The 21,778-nt window shown below is 40.3% G+C and overlaps 2 protein-coding genes across 6 annotated transcripts in view; one reads left to right on the plus strand and one right to left on the minus strand.

The window, feature by feature from the left end:
• senp6a (SUMO specific peptidase 6a) overlaps nt 1-7,383 on the minus strand; it is a 28,387-nt gene extending 21,004 nt beyond the window's left edge. For 2 of the 5 annotated variants that reach the window (XM_058392734.1, XM_058392732.1), the window contains exons 1-4: nt 7,235-7,383; nt 2,639-2,732; nt 1,549-1,612; nt 476-582 (exon numbers count right to left, since the gene is read on the minus strand). In XM_058392734.1, the coding sequence (XP_058248717.1) occupies nt 476-582; nt 1,549-1,612; nt 2,639-2,732; nt 7,235-7,265 (296 nt within the window). In that variant the 5' untranslated portion in view covers nt 7,266-7,383. Of the gene's footprint in view, nt 1-475; nt 583-1,548; nt 1,613-2,638; nt 2,733-6,889; nt 7,140-7,234 lie in introns of those variants that run through there. The other 3 variants (XM_058392733.1, XM_058392735.1, XM_058392736.1) reach the window with 3 other exon arrangements.
• A 186-nt stretch (nt 7,384-7,569) lies between these two features.
• Nucleotides 7,570-21,686, plus strand: LOC131354752 (carbohydrate sulfotransferase 12-like). The gene is made up of 2 exons (XM_058392737.1): nt 7,570-9,517; nt 20,932-21,686. Exons 1-2 carry the CDS (start codon nt 8,606-8,608, stop codon nt 21,112-21,114), a joined length of 1,095 nt encoding a protein of 364 aa, XP_058248720.1. The 5' UTR covers nt 7,570-8,605; the 3' UTR covers nt 21,115-21,686.
• Nucleotides 21,687-21,778: the final 92 nt, after the last annotated feature.

Raw genomic sequence — 21,778 nt, forward strand, 5'->3', positions numbered from 1 at the left:
TATATATACATATACACATACACACACACACACATATATATATATAAAAATTATATACACACACTACCTGTTTTCAGTACAACACTGACAAGTGAGGCAGAGCTGAGTAAGCTTGAGATTATACAAGGCAAAGCTTCACACTGGGTCCTATTTGCCTATGTTCACGGCTGGGTTTTTTATCATGGCAGTAAACATCTAGAGAAATAGGGAAGAACTGACCTGATGCATAGTTCTACATACTAGCATTCCATGGGATAACACAGGGCTATAAACTAGCAGGTGAAGCCAATGAATCATTAATGAGCTGGAATAAAAGAATAAGCAAAAAAAAGCATAATGCGCGTTCATTAACGATATTGATTTGTAAACCTAGAAGAAATACTTCCAGTTCTTTGACCAGCTTCTTGAATTACAGCTCTGAAAAACCACTTAAACAGCATTAAGCATCTGATTGCGCTGCGCGTGAGGCTGATACCTGGGCTTTCCCGTTCCCATACGGTTCATGGACTTGAAATGATTTGCCCGCCGTTCGTACGTCTTTATAGGCTCCATGGGGTCGAAGTGCCTCAAAGGGGGCGCCTGCTGAGAAAGGGAGAGAGGAGAAAGCACATCAGAGCGTGGAAGCGAGACGGAGGAATGTGCTGCGCGTCGTCACGCCGTCACTGCTAAATTATCGCCGAGTTTTACAAAACACTGATTTAACGCTGAATCGCTCGTCTTTTGTTTTTAAGGAGCTTAGCAGGCCACTTTTTTTCTCCATTGCATTTTTAAAATGACCAAATTCTCGTGAGGCGATGCTAGAGATTTTACAGGAGCGCTCTCCTCCTCCACAGAACACAGAATATCGAAAAATACTTTTGAGAAGAGTTTGCAAGCTTTTTGTTCAGTTTAAAGACACTCCAGGGAGTGCACTTAGCTATCGTCTTCTGAAGAAACCGAAAAAATAAAATAAAACAGGCCGAGTTAAAAAGCAGGAGAAGGATCCCAAAAGATGTTATATAAAAAGACCTGTCTCCTTGAGACCAGTTTTAAAAGTAAAACGAGGTAGAATAAAGATAGAATATTACTGTTACAATTAGAACTCCTCAACAGCATAGACAGGAGACACCTCTGCTCTCAGATAATCCATGCGTCTAATCCATAATGTTATTCATTTGTATGTCTCAGATACGCTTAAAACCCGAGAATCTCAGAAGGACGCATGGACAAAAGTATTACCGTAGGAACTCCTTCAGGAACATTGCTCAACACAAACACACATATATATGAATGCTTTTATTCCCAGCGTTCATGCACCTTTGGCACTTTCCTGCTTAAAAACAGCCCAGAGATAGACAAAACAATCTGTTTCTATCATAAGAAAAATAACCGCTGTCCTCATGGAAACCGTGACGAGATACGGTGCAAAGCTACATGATTCCAGTAGGAGCTAGAGAGCGGGAGGTCAGGAGGACCTCGGAGATAGAGGTTTGGGGCACAACAAAAAGGACAGGTGGGTTTGAGGACAGAAAAACTGAATAGCATGTGTTATCTAGTGCATGTGAATACCTTCACCCCTTCAGGGGAAAGATCCTGCCGCCCGCCCACTTGATCCATGGTCACCAAGGAAGGTCTGAGGAGCAAACACAGGCGGACATGAATGAAATGCGCTACACAGAGACGGTGCTTAATTTACTGAAGAAACTGCAACACAAAATCCACTACAGCGACAGTGGTGCAAAGCCAACATGAATAACGGACACGCTGTAGAGCACCGAATAAACTGGAATTTCTGGGTTTGGAATTGAGACACAGATCATAACGACGGTCACGATGACAGCACAAAGCTTTTCAGGAGAAACCAAGCTCGCCAATTCAGTCAACTAGTGCATGATGCTTTTAATCCTCTGGTTGTATACGAGCGAGCATGTGAACGATGCCTCTTGTGCAGCAAGAAAATATTTGCCCCCTTTTGAACAGCTTTCTGGTTGAACATTTCAGGAATGTGGCGTCAAGACGGCAGAGAGTCACAGGTCTCTTTAAGGTTTTAAGCTTAAACATTGCGTGAATTTGCCCCAATTTGCACCATGTTTAACGTAGAGATCGCTTTCTCAAGAATATTTCTAAATACAATTGTAGGGTGATTCCCTAATGCTGATGTTACTGCTGATGTGTTTCATTACTTGCCCAGCAGTTGCTATGTTTACAAGGTCTAATAATCTGTTATTAATGCAACTAATGCATAATAAAAGTCCTCAATCGCCACACAGTGTAGAACAAAAACTATTAAGACATCCAACTACAAAGTGTCTTAATGTCTGAAGTCGACCCCAAGTCTCTTAAATCAATAATTTCTTTTTTTTTCTCATGTTGGAGGAAAGTTCAGAATTAAAATGCTCCATGGCTCTGATAAACAGCAAAAGTATTATTGTATGCATTCAAATAACTAGCTGAATGTTTGCATGGCTGTTATTGTAGGTCCGTGTAATTGACCTGCATTTGCAAACTGAGCTTAAGACCTACAGACAACCCAAAAGGAGGGGGAAAAAAAGAAAACCTCAATGCGGCGAGTGAAAAGCGTCCCTGCACTGCAGCTTTCTTTACTGAGTGACGCTCCGGCAGCCCTGAACACTGAAACAAGCGGTACTGAAGTGCTTACTCGTTCCTCCTCTCCTCTTCACGGTCAGCGGAGAGGGAAAAACTCCAGCTCTGCTTGAACCCTCCATCTCTGCTGGCTTCTGATCTATCGAGAGCTTAGACAGATACAGAGAAGATGAATATCATGAAAATAAAGGCACAGACTTGCAGACCTACGCTGAAAGCCCACGCGCGCTCAGGGGCTGCTTTATATGTCAAACCACATGATGTTCAGTAGAAAATGAGCACAGATGGCGTCGCGCTTTCATTCGCTGATCAAAAGCAGTCATCTTCTATTATGTATAGATCTTTGAAATCCCTGTGCAGGATCATTTCTCTTAAGAGCTGGTGCAACTACTGCCATGTTAACATCTTTTCTCTTCTGTGCAGGTGTTACACCAGTTCTGCGAAAATTCTCTAATCTGATTGGTCAGAAGATAACGATTCTAATCTCATGTCCCTCCAGGAGTTCACTGTTCTGGCCAAAAGTGCTTGATTTTGCTGCAGCTTTTTTTTTTATTTATATATTTAATTTGTGGAAATCTACTTGAATTGGTGAAACTGCAAGTACAGGACTCCCACCAGGGAAGAAACAGCCTTTATTTGTCACATATACATTACAGCACAGTGAAATTCTTTCTTCGCATATCCCATCCTTGGAGGTTGGGGTCAGAGCGCAGGGTCAGCCATGATACGGCGCCCCTGGAGCAGAGAGGGTTAAAGGCCTTGCTCAAGGGCCCAACAGTGGCAACTTGGCGGAAGACACATTTGTAATGACTTTCTATGAGAGCTGTACTCATGTTTCACACGTGAGTGGAAGAGAGCTTTAGCTGAAAACGTGATGACGTCAACATTACAGCATTTGTTTACTGGTTTTTAGAAATCCGGCGCTTTGTATTGATCAGACGTAAAGTTGGAACTCAGATTTCAGACCCAGTGAATCATTCAAGATAAGGAGCTTTGAGGTTTCTTCAACAGTTTAGGTTTGATAGAGAGAGAGAGGGGGGGGGGGGGGGGGGCTAAACCTACATCTCAACCGTGGTTAACCCTGCAGCCTAAAAGTAGACTAAAAGGTGCATTCGCCAAGACTGAAAGATTTCCACCTGTACCCACCCATGTTCACAAAGCTCTGCCTCCAGGATCTACGATGCCTGTTGTTACCGACTTCCAGATTTAGAATCTAATGAGAAAGCTTTTTAGTCAAACCTTAGCTACTTTACGTTAATGAGAGTTGGCGGTACTGTGTGAAAAACAACTTTCTCATGCTAAAATAAAAAAAATCGCAGCCAAGTCGTCGTCTTTAACTTGTGTGTATATATACACGACGTTGCGGTAATAAAGGATAGATTTTTAACGGTGCAGAGCAGCAGTGACTGCTGATTAACACATTACTATTTACTGACACGTTTAGGTCACTATTTCATACTTGTTCTTTTGTCTGCCGACAGAAAGAGAAAAATATGTAAATGAGAACAGCTATATTGGGAAATCGGTTGTATGAACACAGGATGTGAGCACAGGGAAGATTAAAGATGCAAACGGACACCAGACAGAATGTAATTACCGTGTGATGACATCATAAAAATATGTTAGTGTATGACATCATCTAGCGACTTTTCAAGCACATTTTAGCCACTTTTCAATGAGAGTAGAGTAAAGTGTCTAAAAAACGACTGACGGGAGAACCATCCGAACATAACCAAGCCTTTCGGACTGGGCCTCGGTTTTCCAAACGGGATTTCACAGCCACAGGATACTTTTGTACAAATGTCATGGATAAAAGTCACACTCTTGATACTGTCCCTTTAACCAAAGTGCCCTCAATCTAGTACAGTGTCCAGAGGTTGACCTATACACAAGTGTGTTACGTTCTGATAATAACCGTTAACATCTTACGCCATGATCCTGACTGAACTCTACACAAGCTTGTGGCATATAGTCACTGAAATCCATATTATACTAGCAACATCTACACAACTTTATTCAAAGGTTTGTCATCTGTACAGTACAAACTGTTACTACAGACAGCCTGTGCGTGGTTCATATTCAGTAGCTAGTTACAGCAAATTTCAGGCGTGTTACGTATAAATAGTAAACGTTTTGCAAGAGTCAGTGAGAAGTAAGATATTTGGCTGCATCCTCAATCAGCACCTTAGTTCAGTAGTCAGGGTGCTGAACAGGAAGTCAGCTACACTATATTGCCAAAAGTTTTGGGACACCCCTCCAAATCATTGAATTCAGGTGTTGTTTTTCAGGGGTTGGGCTTGGCCCCTTATTTCCACTGATAGAAACTCTTAATGGTTCAGCATACCAAGACACTTTGGACAATTTCATGCTCCCAACTTTGTGGGAACAATTTGGGGATGGTCACTTCCTGTTCCAACATGACTGCGGAGACTGCGAGCCAGGCCTTCATGTGCAACATCAGTGCCTGACCTCTCAAATGCGCTTCTAGAGGAATGGTCAAAAATTCCCATAAACACACTGCTAATCCTTGTGGAAAGCCTTCCCAGAAGAGTTGAAGCTGTTATAACTGCAAAGGGACTCCATATTACATTCATGTGCATGTAAAGGCAGATGCCCCAGTTTTGATCTGGCTCTGAGTCTCTGCTCTCATTGATCCCAAAGATGTCCTGGTTGAGGTCAGAACTCTGTGTAGGCCAGTCAAGTTCCTCCACACCAAACTCGCTCATCCATGTCTTTATGGATCTTGCTTTGTGCACTGGTGTGCAGTCATGTTGGAACAGGAAGGGGTCATCCCCAAACTGTTCCCACAAAGTTAAGAGCATGAAATTGTCCAAAATGTCTTGGTATGCTGAAGCATTAAGAGTTCCTTTCACTGGAACTAAGGGGCCGAGCCCAACCCCGGAATACAATGATTTGGAGGGGTGTCCCAAAACTTTTGGCAATATAAGTGTACATTAAAGGCTGTCTCTGTTGATTGCAAAATGCTTCTGGAGCAGTGGAACATTTGCTCTTTTACAAATATATAAATAAATCCCACCATGTACCACAAAAACCAGAAAGCATTAAGACCCACCATGTTCGCTGTAAGAAATGACATCCTAATCTTCGGCCAACTTCGTCTACAGATAAGAGCAGCTTAGTAGTTATCGTTGTAGTAGTTTATTTTATGGAACGTTGTTTGATTCTAAAGACGTTCTTACAAAAAAAAACATCCACCTCTGAATCCTCCGATTCTGCTTGAAGAAATGTGCGTGAATGGATTTACGTCACATATAATGCTTCATTTTATATGTCTGGCTTGTACACAAGAGTCTGACCTGAGGACTAAAACAGAGTGTGTCCAGAGCTGGAGAGCTGATTGAGACGCACCCTATGATTAAAAAAAGCCATGAAATCCGCTTATCCAGAGTGTCTGGACTCATCTCTTTTCTCTCTGTCCGTTATCAGACCATATCATCATCATCATTATTATTATTAAGTGATCCAAGTGAACCAGGCCCTATGTAGGACATCTTAGGACTCAAATACACTTTCTAAACCGATTTCTTCCATGAAAAGTCTCATCAGGGCACACGTTCATAGATGCCACATCCTTTCTACTCCTTTATGCTTTCAATCTACAGATCTGTTCATTTCCTATACAAGCTTTAAAGAGACCAAATATTACCACAAGATTAGTGTAGACTTCAGCTGAAGAAGCAAAGCAAAGAGGTACTTTATAGAGAATTTAGCCGGATGGGTGATTACATTGCATGTTATACACATTGCATGTATTAAGAAAGTTCTTGAAAAAAAAAAAAAAGAAAAGAAAAAGTTTTTCTCTTTACATAAAATAACCGGCAGACAAAGCTGCAGCTAGCTAGCCAACCATTCCAGTCAGTCCCAGGACGTTAAATTCTACACTTATAAACATATCACTACCATTTAAACCATTAAAAACCATTAAAACAAAGCGACATTTCAAAACAAATTGAAGATTTTATGCCTCACATCTGTTTATCTACATTCCTGGCTACTAGGCCTTTATTACAGCTGATTGAGAGCTAGCATTAACCTTAGCCAAATATCCAACACTTAGCTAATCGACTTGCTGGGGAGTTTTTCTCCTGTTTGTTTGTTTTTTTGTTTTTTAACCGAGCAATGAGAAATGAAACGATGATTATGTATTCGTGTATGTTTGTTCATCTTAGCGAGGAAGGCTCACTAGCACTGGATTGAAGCTAACTGGATAAATGACATAGTCTAGACCTCAGGCGCTTTAATAATAATAATAAAAAAAACAAAACAAAAACAAGCTGTACTTCACCTGGGAAATGGTGGTGCATTCGAAGGGGATGTGTCACAGCTAAAAGCCGTTCATATTTGGCGAAAGAGATATGCACCTTTTGCAGTAGCAGTTTAGTAAGAAAGCTGAAAGCAAACAATCAATGGCCACCCCGCTGACTAGCCGAGCTAGCATAGACTTTAGCTTAGCACGCTAATGCTAGCTCCACGCACAGCTAGCCTTACAGACAAAACAGCCCTAAGCCGGACCGTATTAAAAATGCATATACGTTTCTCCTGGAAGACCCCCCCTCCTCCTCCTCCTAACAAACTACGTGTGGCTTATTAGATGTGTCCGGGATAATATTTAGCTAGAGTAAACACTGACCTTCGATAAAAACGCTCTTCTTATGGGCCATGTTGTTTATTCCATGTTGTTGCCGATGGAGGCTGTTTGTGTCTCTCTGAGCCACACCGATATTGCTGAGGGAGAGCTGACCGAGTGCAAGAGCAGCGACACGCCGTCAATAAGTCACATTTCAAGCGAAAAAAGTCGGATTTTTAGCTAGAACAAGAACATAAACGTCTCAATAAATATAGTTCATCTCCGTTTGGCCAATTAAACAGTATAAACTTTAATAAACAATTAAAAAACATCTTGTATTGGACTAGTTCCAAAAATTGCATTGCTATTTACATACCTAATTATACCAGAGTGAAAAAATAAATATAAGCTAATATTTAGTGAGGTAATATGTATTTTTATTTTAACCCAAGAAATTCATACGCACTATATGGCCAAAAAAATGTGGACACCTGACCACCATAACATTATGACCACTGAGAGGTGAAGTGAATACGACTGATGATCTCCTCATCATGGCACCTGTTAGTGGGTGGGGTATATTAGGCAGCAAGTGAACATTTTGTCCTCAAAGTTGATGTGTTAGAAGCAGGAAAAATGGACAAGAGTAAGGATTTGAGCGGGTTTGACCAGAGCCAAATCGTGATGGCTAGACGACTGGATCAGAACATCTCCAAAACTGCAGCTCTTGTGGGGTGTTCCCGGTCTGCAGTGGTCAGTATCTATCAAAAGTGGTCCAAGGAAGGAACAGTGGTGAACCGACGACAGGGTCATGGGCGGCCAAGGCTCATTGATGCACGTGGGGAGTGAAGGCTGGCCCGTGTGATCCGATCTAACAGACGAGCTACTGTTGCTCAAATTGCTGAAGAAGTTAATGATAGAAAAGTGTCAGAATACACAGTGCATGAAGGGTCAGGGCTGTTCTGGCAGCAAAAGGGGGACCAACACAATATTAGGCAGGTCAGTGTATATACCCCAGACTGAGTCACCTTTTGCTGTTAATATCCTCCACTCTTCTGGGAAGGCTTTCCAATAGATTTTGGAGTACATCTTTGGGGATTTTTTTGTGTTTATTCAACCACAAGAGCAATTGTTAGGTCAAGCACTAATATCATATAATTGAGATTTCCGTTAATATTAACAGTGGCTGTCTTTATTAGTCAGTCCAAGGATGTGGACCTGGCAATGTTCTGAATTTTTAAGAGATAACTTTGAATTATAGACTAGAAAATGGGTGAGCACAGGGAAAGAAAATTCAGCAAAGAAATGATAGTAATATAAAATTAGTCACCTGACAAGTTGAATGAACTCCGCCCCTGCTCATAAACCTCAGTTCAGAGCTGTTCAGAGTGCTGAGTCTCTTTCAGAAGGAGGTTCTCTCAGGTACCAGAAAACATGAGCAAGCTTAAGAATTTACACTTAGTTTTGTTAACACTGAGCTTTGTTTCTTTGATGTTTTTTCTATACAAACAAACAGAGAATGGAAGAGAAATAAATATCTATTCCAGGACTAACCCGGAAACTGAAGCACGGCTGGACACAATCGAGGACAGGAGATGTGAGGGGAAGATTCACACGAGCCCGGTACCACTGGAGCTGAAGCTCAGACAGCACACTAGAAAGATGCTGATTTATAAACAGTGCATCGATAACAGTAACTCGGACATCAGTGGCAAATGGGCGACATTTGACGACATTCCCCATAGGGAGTTGCACAACCTGCTTGTAGATGACCGCCATGGAATAATTTATTGCTATGTTCCAAAGGTTGCTTGCACTGCATGGAAACGAATTATGATTTTCCTGAGTGAGAGTCTGAAGATGTACGGTGTACCTTATAGGAACCTTCTTGACGTCCCCATCGAGGAAGTTCACGGATCATCTCTACAGCAACTTAATGCATACCCCAAGGCAGTGATGAAACAAAAAATTGAGACGTACCAAAAGTTCTTATTTGTTCGAGATCCTTTTGTCAGACTGATTTCAGCCTACAAAGATAAAATTCAAAGGCCAAATCAGATATTTTATGAAATAGCTGGGATGTACATATTGGAGAAATTTGGACATGTCCCTAATCCGCCAGCATCGGTAGAGCAAGCGCACGCTCAGGGCATTGTTCCGTCTTTCTACAACTTCATTCAGTATATCCTGAGCCTCCCAGCAGGAAATTACACAGAGTTCGATGAACACTGGCGACAAACAGTTCACTTGTGCCATCCATGTGCGATCGATTATGACTTTATTGGGAAAATGGAAACCATCGATGAAGATGCTGCTCACCTGCTGCGAATACTCCGAGTTGATAACATTGTCAAATTAAAACCGATGACAAGAAGCAAAACAGAGCAGAGTGAGATAAAGACCTGGTTTTCCAACATCACCATAGAGTGGAGGAAAACTCTATGATATTTATAAGGCAGACTTTAAACTGTTTGGATATGAGTATCATGACAATCTAGATGATTATAAATCAGAAAACATTACCTAAATCACATTGTTTGTGGTGTTGGGTTGTGTTATGTAGCATGATTGCTGTCTTTGTTCATTTATTGACGTTGTTAGCTTTGTCACCTTTATGGATTCGAATGGCGGGGGTGTCACAGTGATGGAAAAATCTTATTCCTGCTTCTCTGTTTGACTTCAGTCTTGCTTGTTGTATGTTTTAATAGTTAAAGATTTAAATGATTATTAATGATTTATTTAACAGTTAAAGGTTAATTACAGGAGACAATACCAATGAAGATTTTTCAGTTTTTAATATTGCTACAAAACACTAAGCTTCCTTTATAATAATCCTTCAGTGTAAGTAGAAAATTGTTATTGTCGCTTGAGGTTAAATGAAGTCCAGAGATACTGGAAGAGATAGTTTCAAGCTGTAAATAACTTTTTTACCTGATGCTATTGTGTCAAGTTTTGTTATTGATTGATTGTATTTCTGCATCACCACAGTGTTTCAGGGGCTTCCTCTGGGGACTCCAGTTTCCTCCCCCAGTCCACAGGCATGCGCTGTAGGTTAATTGGTGTCTAAACTGTGCTCTGTGATGAACTGGCACCCCATCCAGGGAATCCCCTGCCTTGTGCCCCAAGTCCCCTGTTTCAGGTTCCGTGTCACCCTGTGTAGGATAAGCAGTCCATAAAATTAATAGATGGATTCATTTACTTAAGTAATAATTTTATTGTTTTTAATATGTTCAATATAGTCAAATTTATTTACTATTTTTACAATTTTTTAAATTTTTACTTGCTAATATGTCATTTCTTTTGCAGTGCTAATGCTGGAGACTCTTTTACAAAAATGTTCAATAAACATCCTTAGGGAGAAAACCTTGTCATATCTTTTAGTGTACATTGTTTATTTGCTTTTTATTTTAAATTTTTTTAAACAATTTATTCATTACATGTCTTATATCGTGTGGATCGTCCGTCGTACACGTCCCTGTGAACGTTACTATAGAAACAATCACATGTTTGAACAAGAGTATTAATATAGACTTGTGGTTATTAATGTAATATAAACACCTCCTGACCTATAAGGCTTAAGAATTCTAGATCACTCTGGAAAAGAAATCCTGATCATGGCGTGTTTTTTTTGCTTTAAAATTAACAAGAAGTTGGAGATCATTGACCTCATACATTATGTAACCTTCTTGTATGAAATCGACAACTGTTTGCCCAAAATTTAGGGCAGAAGTCACACATTTTCAGCACCTGATCTCTACAGATGTTTCTTGCCACAAGGAGGTGCTAAAAGCTTACTTTATGGCTCCTAATTTACACTGAGCAACATAAAATGAATTATACAATTTAGTACACTGCAGAAAGAAATTCTTAGCGAGTGAACACAACTTGAATCGAGAAAAAATTAATATTATCTCTCTCTTATATTATACTATTTTATATTAATATTATATTATATAGACCATTAATCATAGAAATTTTATGCTTCAAATTCTCTTCTTCTATTGTCTCTTACTCTATTAGCTTCTATATGCTTAAAATAAGAAAATTTGTTATCAGTTAGAATACTTTTAACTTCAAACCAAGAAATAGGTATAATAGCCTTATATGGGTTTAGAAATTTTCAAATTATGAGTTGAATTGGCTTATATTATTAATCAGTAAGCTAATATTGAAATAGATTTCGTACCTCCGTACAGAACATACATTTCAGTTAATAATAACAGTGGATGTGTTTATTATCAGTAATTACCACAATTACCAGAATTAGCACTGCTAATGTTACTTAACCTGTGGACAAGTTCTTGTAAGAATGTAATACAACAGTTAGAAATTTTAAGATATTTAATGGATGTTAGGAGGCACAGTGGCTTAGTGGTTAGATTAGTTGCCTTGTGTGTTTTGGGGTCGATTCCTGCCTCCATCCAATTTGTGTGATAAGCAGTCCATAAAACAAACCTAGTCTACAATTATTAAACCTATTTCTAGACATATTTGACTATTTTTAAGATGTAAAATGCCTTCTTTTTGCCAGATTATTTTGCCAATTTTAAGCCTTATTTCTAAAAAGAAGAAATATGTTATGTTCCAAACTACTATGCCCTCTCATAACCGACAGAGGGAACCCTCACCCGAGTATTAAGCTTCTTCTGGGGTTGATTACTTCCAGGATTCTATGGACATTTAAGCAGCATGCCTAACTTCAGCGTGAAGTAACATTCCTTTGTGTTCATACCAAGCTGTTTCTTTGTTCATAGTTTGCCTATTGTATGACCTGTTTGTATTCTTTGGATTTGTTTCCCCGTTATTATTGCTGCTTCGGTTTTGAACTTTTGCCTGTTTTTTACAACTCTGTTTTCTGGATTACTCAGTTTTCTAGCATGATACGAAAGGTGTTTGAATACCCTGCATGGGGCTAAGATATCGTTGTACAACTTCTCCAGTTACACCAAGTTTCTGAATCTGCTGCAAACTACACTGTGAGGTTCCATACCCTCACTTCCCAAAGCGGGTGGAATGAGCCCTCTCTCCATGCTGTCTTCTGCGAAGGACTATGTCCAGCCTTAGAAGCCGAACTGGCCTGCCGGGACTCCGACACCTCACTATCTCATCTCCACATCACCTATTAAACTCGACATCCTGATGCACCAACAATGCTTAGCAGGGCCAACTGGCCTCCCACCAGGTTCAGAGAGGATACTCGTCTCTCCCCTGAAGAACATCAACATTGCTGCCAACTCCAGTTGTGTTTTCCTGTGGAAAGTCGGGTCACCTTTGTGATGTCTGTCCCAAAAAACACACGTCCCAGAATTATAAGGGGGGGTGCATACCTTGTATTACCAGTATGACTTTCCCTATAAAATTGCAACATAACCATGACACAGTTAATCTAATCAACCATCAACTCATTGAGGAACTGTGACTACCTACACTACCCTGCATCACCCCAATCCGCAACACAGCTGTAGACAACCAGTCCATCAGGGGGGCTGTTCTCTTGGGGTTCTCAATCATCTTGAGGGTTTACATGGCTCCATTTACACAACCCTGTAATTTCATGGAAGAACAAAGAACTTGTCCAGTGGTTCCCCTACTGCCTAAACTAATGCCTCCACAACCATTTAACCCATCCATGCCTAGCTACCTCTGTGGAAAGCCCTGAACCTCGTGCGCAAATTCTGGTTCCCATGGAATACACTCACCTAAAGGATTTTTAGCAAAGAAAAAGCCATTAAGCTTTCTCCTTACCGGCCATGGGACTGTTCTATTAACTTTCTGCCTAATGCCATGCCCCAGAAATGCCAGATATACACTCTATCAAGCACCAAAATCCAAGCTGTTGAGGAGTACATTGACAAGGCTGTTGCAGCAGGATACATCCGTCCCTCCACCTCCCAGCAGAATTCTTTTTCGTAGATAAGAAGGATGGAGGTCTCTGACCGTGTTTTGATTACAGAGGTCTCAACTCCCTCACAGTAAGCTACCTGTTTCCACTCCCCTTGGTTCCTGTGGCCCTCGGACAACTATGGGAGGTAAAATTATTCACTAAACTGTGCTTACATCTTTATCAGAGTCAAGGAGAAGGATGGATGGAAAACGGCCTTCCACACCACAAGAGGCCACTATGAGTATTTAATAATGACATATGGACTAACAAATGCACCAGACCTTTTTCAAGCTTTAATATATGAGATTTTCAGAGACTTCCTCAATCAATATGTGATCATCTATATTGATGCCATTCTCATCTACTCAGCCACTCATAACGACTATGTATGTCATGTATGCACAGAGCTCTAATGCCTCCTTCAGCACAAACACTATGTCAAGGCTGGGAAGAGCAAATTTCATTCCAGATTCAAGATTTAAGATTCAAGAGGCTTTATTGTCATTTCAACCACATATAGCTGATGCAGTACATAGTGAAATGAAATGTTTCTCCAGGACCTGGCACTACATAAACATACAACATAAAGATCAAATACGAAAAAAACAACAACACAGAGCTAGGACCAAAGTTTTTGTCCTAGCCACATAAAGTGCAAAGTGTGCAACTAGGTACAAATAGTGCAAGACAATACAGTGCAAAACAGTAGGTATAAAAAGACAACACAAAAACAAGACACTTAGTGCCGAACAAGAAAAAGAACATATGTAATGAAATGTAAAGGATGAATTGGAATAAAAAGAAATGTTGTACAGAGTAGCAGCAGTTGAGGTAGTGCAATAAGTAAATATAAACATAGCAGCGTAATGAAATAACAGGGTTTGAGGTAGTGCAATAAGTAGTGAAAAATATGTTATGTGTGTGTGTGTCCACACAGGTGAAAGAGTGTGTGTGTGTGTGTGTGTGAGAGAGAGACAGAGAGTTTTGTACTGTTCAGTTCTCTTTAGTCTTCTACAGTTCTGGGTGTATGTGTGTGTGTGTGATTGTGTGTGTGTGTGAGAGAGAGTTTTTGTACAATTCAGTCCTGGGAAAGAAACTGTTATGCAGTCTGGTTGTGAGAACCCGAATGCTCCGGTACCTCTTTACAGATTGCAGGAGGGTGAAGAGTATGTGTGAGGGGTGTGTGGGATCATCCACAATGCTGTTTGCTTTGTCAAGTCATATTATTGTCACTTCAACCATATACAGCTGATGCTGTACACAGTGAAGTGAAACAACGTTCCTCCTAGACCAAAGGTGCTACATATAACAAAGACAAAGTACAGTGACGCAGACAAACATAGAACTAAACACAGAGATAAAACTTTGTGGATGCGGCATGCAGTGTAAATGTCTGTGATAGAGGGGAGAGAGATTCCGATATTCTTTTCAGCTGTCCTCACTATCTGCTGAAGGGTCTTGCGATCCGAGACAGGGCAGTTCCCAAACCAGGCAGTGATGCAGCTGCTCAGGACACTCTCGATGGTCCCTCTGTAGAACACAGTCAGGATGGGGGAAGGGAGATGGACTCCATCACATTTTTAGGATATGGTATCACTTGAGGGGGAGTAAAAATGGACTTAAGCAAAGTACGACCTGTAACAAAGTGGCACCCTAATCACCACAGTCAAAGAATTACAGCGCTTCATGGGATTCACAAACCTTTATCGTTGGTTCATCCGAAATTACAGTTTAATGGTTTCCAAAATCGCTCAAATCCTTTGGGGCAACTCTAAGAAACTGCAGTGGATGCAAAATTCCGAAACTGCTTTTGAAAAACTAAAAACTAGCTTTACAAAAGCCCTTATCCTGAAACAGCCAGATCCATTTGCATCATTTGTAGTGGAAGTAGATGTCTTTAGCTGAGGAATTGGGGCAGTCCTCTCCGAGCGGCATGGCAAGCCAGGTAAGCTCTTCCCTTGTGCCTTCTACTCATGCAAATGAACTCCTGCTGAAGCCAACTATGACGTCGGCAACTGTGAGCTATTGTCCATTAAGGAGGCCTTGTGGGAATGGTGACACTGGCTCAAAGGGGTAAAACACCCGTTCCAGGTGATTGCCAACCACAAGAATCTTGAATACATTAAAATGCCACGCAACTGAACCCATACCAGGCCCAATGGGCTCTGTTCATTACACACTTCCAATTTAATGCAACATCCTGCTCCGGGGCGAAGAACAGCAAAGCTGACATCCGTATGCCCCGAATCCATCCTACTACCATCCATAATCCTTGCTCCTGTCTGATGGCACTTAATGGAGGAGATTTGTCAAGCTCAACAATCTGTGCCCCCACCACCAAAGTGTCCCCCCTCTAAACAATTTGTACTCCCTGATTTATGTCACTGGGCCCACACAGTTCAGACCATGCAGGCATCGACAGAACCACATCCCTACTCCAGAACTCCTTCTGGTAGCCCTCCCTAGCCCATGATGTGGACACATGTCAAAGCATGTCAGGCATGTGCCTAATCCAAGTGGTGATAAAACCTTGGACTTTCTGTATGCTAATGTCAGGGAGACATACAGCTCCATAGCCCTTCCCCCCAGGCAGATCAGATCACTACCTGGTTCACCTTAAACTCCTCTATATACCTGCAGTCAAGCTGCAACCAGTGACCACAAGAATTGAACAGAGGTGGACCCAGGAAGCTATGGAGACATGAATGGACTTGCAGGTTGCATAACAGGTTATGTAAATTTCTGCATGGACAATATAATCCCCACTGAGACAGTACACTGTCAAGCCCTGGGTGACCAAATACATCAAAGCATAACTTAAAGGAAGAAGGCTGCCTTTAGGAATGCTGAGAAGGAGGAGATAAGGAGAGCTCAGGCTGAACTGAGGGAAAAAAATCAAAGAAGGGAAGGAGTGTTATAGAAGGAAGCTGGAGAGTAACATGAGAAAGATATGGAATGGTATGAGAACCATTACTGGCTATGGAAAAATAACTGAATAGGTGATGGAGGATGATGTACCTTAATAAGGCCAATGATTTAAATCTGTTTTTAACAGGTTTAATAATGTGGCTTCTGACCTACCACTCCCCAGCTCCCCCTGTGAGTCACACCTGTTCTGTGTCTCCAATCAACATCACCACAGAGGATGTGAGGAGAGAGGCCAGTCACCTTTCGCCCTGGTAAGGCTGCAGGCCCTGATGTCCTCAGCCCCAGGATACTCAGAGGATGTGCTACAACAAATATTTAGCCTGAGCATAATAACTATACCTGCCCTGTGGAAAACAACATGCCTGGTTTGTGTGCACAAAGATAAACATTTGAGGAAACACATTGACTACAGGCCAGTGGCTCTGACATCACATGCCATGAAGAGAGAGGCTGGTCCTGAAGCACCTAAGAACAACAATTAAATAATCTCTGACCCCCTGCAGTTTGCGTATCAGCCCCATACAGGAGTAGAGGATGCTATCATCTCCTGCTGAACAGAGCTTACACCCACCTTGAGGAGGCAGGCAACACTGTGAGTGTCGTGTTTTTTGACTTCAGTGCTTTCAACACTATACGACCTGCACTGCTCAGTTATAAGCTAAGGGACATGTGAGTGAATGCTCCTTTGGTGACCTGGATTATCAACTACCTCACAAGTTGACCACAGTATCTGAGGCTGCAGAACGCCGTCTCAGACGTCATAGTGAGTAGCACAGGGGCCCCTCAGGGGCAGCTCTGTCTCTCCTTCTGTTCACACTCTACACATTAGACTTCAGTCACTGCTCACCGGCCTGCAATCTGCACAAGTTCTCTGATGACTTTGCCATTGTACGCTGTATTAGGAGAGGTCAGGAGGCTAAGTAAAGGAGTGTTATGGACAGCTTTGTGGAGCAGTGTGGACGTAATCACCTGCAAATCAATGTCTCAAAGACGATAGAGCTAGTAGTGGATTTTAGGAAGCAGAGGACTCCCACAAGCCCAATCAGCATCATGGGTGCTGAGGTGGACATTGTGGACAACTACAAGTATCTGGGTGTCTACATCAAGCTGGACTGGACCAAAAACACTGATGCACTGTATAAGATCAGGTCAGAGGTCAGAGTTGCCTGTACTTCCTCAGGAGACTTAGGTCCTTTAATGTCTGCAGAACAAAGCTGCAGATATTCTACCTACCTATGTTCTACATAAGACCCAACAAGCTTTTTAGGAAAGTAGGCTCTGTCATGAGAGTGGAGCTGGTGTCTCTGGAGGTGTCTGAGAGGAGAATGCTGAGAAAACTTCACAGTATCCTTGACAACACCCCCTGCATGTGACACTGGAGTTCTACTGGAGCACATTCAGCTGTAGACTGAGACCACCGAAGACAACCACTGAATGCCACAGGAGCTCTTTCCTACCAGTGGCCATCAAACTCTATAAATCCTCCCCATTCAGTAGGGAGCAGAGATGCACAATAATTAAAATGTACGTTAATATAAAATAATATCATGTGCAAAACCATACCATGTGCAATACCATACCATGTGGAAGATCACATCATGCGCAATATCTTATTATGTGCAATATCACATCATACATAAAATATTATTAATCTGCATGTTCTGTAATATGTTCTAGGTCCCAGCACCTTTTATTTTCTTTGGATACATTTTGTATACATTTTGTATATATAGAATATTTCATTTCATTTATTTTTCATTTAAATTTTTGAATACATTTGTATATATAGATTATTTCATTTATTTTTCGCTCATATTTCATTTATATTTATTTTTCTTGTTATTTGAAGCAGTCACTGGCAAAATAATTTTCTATGGGATTAATAAAGTTATCTTATCTTATCTGATCTTAATCCAAATCCAGTCACCAACTCCCAGTGGGGCTACTGGAACCATTCCCAGTGCCTCAGTGTCCCTGGTCGCATCTCTCTGTCAACTTCATCACAGACCTCTCTGTTTCCAACGGTTATCCCAGGACATTGGGTCAGACAGGTGAACACAGTTCACCTCACGAGTCTGGGGAGCATTCTGCCACCAATTGGATATTAACGTGAGTCTGACTTTGAGTTATCACCCCCAGTCCAATGGCTAGATATCCAATGACTGAAACTAAGAAATCAGCTGGTGTCTCAGAACGTACTGTAGTCTCGAACAACAGAGCTAAGTTAACATGCTAAGATGTCATTTCTTTATTAGTGCTGACACTGGAGACTCCTTACAAAAATGTCCAATAAACATCTACTTACAGAAAACGTTACCATATCATTTATTTATTAAGTTTAACATTAAAAAAAAAAACGTTCATTACACATCTTAGATCACATGGATTGTCCCTGTAAATGTTACTATAGAAACAATCACATATTTAAACAAGAGCATTAATATAGACTTGTGATTATTAATGTAATAAAAAGACTTTCTGAACAATTAAATTTAAGAATTCTAGATTGCTATGGAAAAAAATTCCTGATTATGACGTTTTTATTTGCTTCAAAATTAACAATAAGGTGGAGATTATGGACCACATATGTTATGTAACTTTCTTGTACCAGATCAACAACTGAATTTACGCATTTTCAGCACCTGATCTTGATAGATGTTTCTCGCCACAAGGAGGTGCTAGAAGCTTGCTTTATGGCTACTAATTTACACTGAGCAACATTAAATGTATTATACAATTTATTAGACAACAGAAAGAAATTTTTAGCAGAGAACACACCATGAATCAAGAAAAAATTTCTCTATAACAAATATAGACCATTAAGCATAGACATTTTATGCTTCAAATTCTCTTCTATTGGCTCTTATTTTATTAGCTTCTATATGCTTGAAATAAGAAAATTATCTCCCAATTAGAATATTTTCAACCTCAGTCTAACAGTCTTAAATACATTTTAAAAAAATCAAAATATGAGTTGAATTGGCTTATATTATTAATCAATAAGCTAATATTGAAATAGAAATCGTACCTAAAATAGTACATTTTCTATGTATTATACTTATGCACGTTTCTTTGCATATCATACATATCAGTTTATAATAACAGTAGCTGTGTTTATTATCAGTAATATGGATGTGGCTCGCATTACACCTGGCAATGTTCTAAACTTTAGGTGTTGATTTACAGACTTGAAAATGGGTGAGCACCTGACAAGTTAAACAATCTCCACCCCTGCTCATAAACTTCAGCTGAGAGCTGTTCGGAGTGCTGAGTCTCTTTCAGAAAGAGGTTCTCTCAGGTACCAGACAAAATGAGCACGTTAGAATTTGTACATATTTACATTTGCACGATAACATTGTCGAAATAAAACCAAGGACAAGAAGCAAAACAGAGCCGAGTGGAAAGTAGAAAATTGTTAGTAAGAGATAGTTTAATGCTTTAAATAACTTTTGTACTTGATGCTATTGTGTCAAGATTTGTTATTGATTAATTGTATTTCTGCATCACCACACCCCTTTGCTGTTAATACCCTCCAAAGAGCATTTGTGTAGTCAGGCACTGATGTCAGGTAAGAAGGTCTGTGTTTCAGTTCGACAAAGGTGTTTAATGGGGTTGAGATCAGAACCCTGAGTTTCTCCACACAAACCATGTCTTTGGTTTGGAGCTCGCTTTGTGCACAGGGGCATTGTCATACTGGAACAGGTTTGGCCTTATTACACAAAGAAACACAACTGTGTTCTTACTTTGTGGCAACAGTTTGTTGAAGACCCACATATACAGTAGATGTAATGGTCAGGTGTCCACAAATGTAAATATGGTGTACACTCTACATATTTTTAGCTTTAAAAAATCTGTCTTTTTTTTTAAACAATTAATACTGTCATACATGTCCCTGTGAACATTACTATAGGCGGCATTGGTATTGGCATTCCCATAGTGTCAGCCATGATGCAGCATCTTGTTTGCTTATCAGGGAACCGGGTTACATACATAACCTGGTGTAGTTCCCTTTCAAGAGAACTCAACGCTGTGTCATGGCTGGCGCCAGTACGCACACTGGGAGACTGGGAGCAGAGCACCATAAGCCCTGTAATGCCACACATGCACACTGGGAGCAGAGCACCATAAGCCCTGTGAGACCCAGGACCCAGGAGTGGGTCCAGGTCCAGTTTATAGATCCTGAGAAGGGTGTGCATTGAGGACCAACCTGCCGGAGCACAAATATCCTGGAGGAGAACGCCCCTAGCTAGAGCACATTTCTGTACATAACATGCATATAACATGCATTTCAGTTAACAATAACAGTAGCTGTGTTTATTATGAGTAATAAGGATGTGGATCGTGTTAAACCTGGCAATGTTATAGAATTTTAGGTGTTGATTTACAGACTAGAAAATAGGTGAGTAGTTAAACAATCTCCACACCTGCTCATAAACCTCAGTTCAGAGCTGTTCAGAGTGCTTAGTCTCTTTCAGATAGAGGTTCTCTCAGGTACCAGACAAAATGAGCATGCTGGAGCATTTGCACTTAGTTTTTTTAACACTGAGCTTTGTTTCTTTGTTTTTTTTTTTCTATACAAACAAACAGAGTTCTTATTTGTTCTTATCCTTTTGTCAGACTGATTTCAGCCTACAAAGATAAATTTCTAAGCCTAAATCAGATATTTTATCAAAAAGACGGGATGTACATATTGAAGAAATTTGGAAATGTCTCTAATCCGCCAGCATCGGTAGAGCAAGCGCACGCTCAGGGCATTGTTCCGTCTTTCTACAACTTCATTCAATATATCCTGAGCCTCCCAGCAGTAAATTACACAGAGTTCGATGAACACTGGCGACAAACAGTTCACTTGTGCCATCCATGTGCGATCGATTATGACTTTATTGGGAAAATGGAAACCAACGATGAAGATGCTGCTCACCTGCTGCGAATACTCCGAGTTGATAACATTGTCGAATTAAAACCGATGACAAGAAGCAAAACAGAGCAGAGTGAGATAAAGACCTGGTTTTCCAACATCACCATAGAGTGGAGGAGGAAACTCTATGATATTTATAAGGCAGACTTTAAACTGTTTGGATATGAGTATCATGACAATCTAGATGATTATAAATCAGAAAACATTACCTAAATCACATTGTTTGTTGTGTTGGGTTGTGTAATGTAGTATGATGTATGATGTAGTATGTAGTCGTCTTTGTTCATTTCCTGATGTTGTTAGCTTTGTCACCTTTATGGATTTGAATGGCGGGGGTGTCATGGTGATAGAAAAATCTAATTCCTGATTCTCTGTTTGACTTCAGTCTTGCTTGTTGTACGTTTTAACAGTTAAAGATTTAAATGATTATTAAGGATTTAATTAACAGTTAAAGGTTAATTACAGGAGACAATACCAATGAAGATTTTTCAGTTTTTAATATTGCTACAAAACACTAAGCTTCCTTTATAATAATCCTTCAGTGTAAGTAGAAAATTGTTATTGTTGCTTGACGTTAAATTTGGTCCAGAAATACTGAAAGATATTTTCATGCTGTAAATAACTTTTGTACCTGATGCTATTGTGTCGAGTTTGATAGTGATTTTTTTTCACTAAGGAATGTATTTCTGCATCACCACACACTACTAGTAAATGAAAGAGTTATTTACCACTGATAATGTTACTTAACCTGTAGACAAGTTCTAGTAAAGATGTTTAATGGATGCATTTAGGACGAGCATTGTTTATTTGCTTTTTATTTTTAACTAAATTTAAAAGAAAATAAATAAAAATTTTTAACTAATTTACACTGAGTGTC

This window comes from Hemibagrus wyckioides, linkage group LG06 (assembly GCF_019097595.1).
Source record: "Hemibagrus wyckioides isolate EC202008001 linkage group LG06, SWU_Hwy_1.0, whole genome shotgun sequence".
NCBI lineage: Eukaryota > Metazoa > Chordata > Actinopteri > Siluriformes > Bagridae > Hemibagrus > Hemibagrus wyckioides.

Coding starts and splice junctions, on each gene's coding strand:
- LOC131354752 (XM_058392737.1), top strand. CDS start 8,606: ATGAGCAAGCTTAAGAATTTACACTTAGTTTTGTTAACACTGAGCTTT. Junction 9,518..20,931: donor GAATACTCCGAGTTGATAAC/ATTGTCAAATTA, acceptor CGAGTTGATAAC/ATTGTCGAATTAAAACCGAT.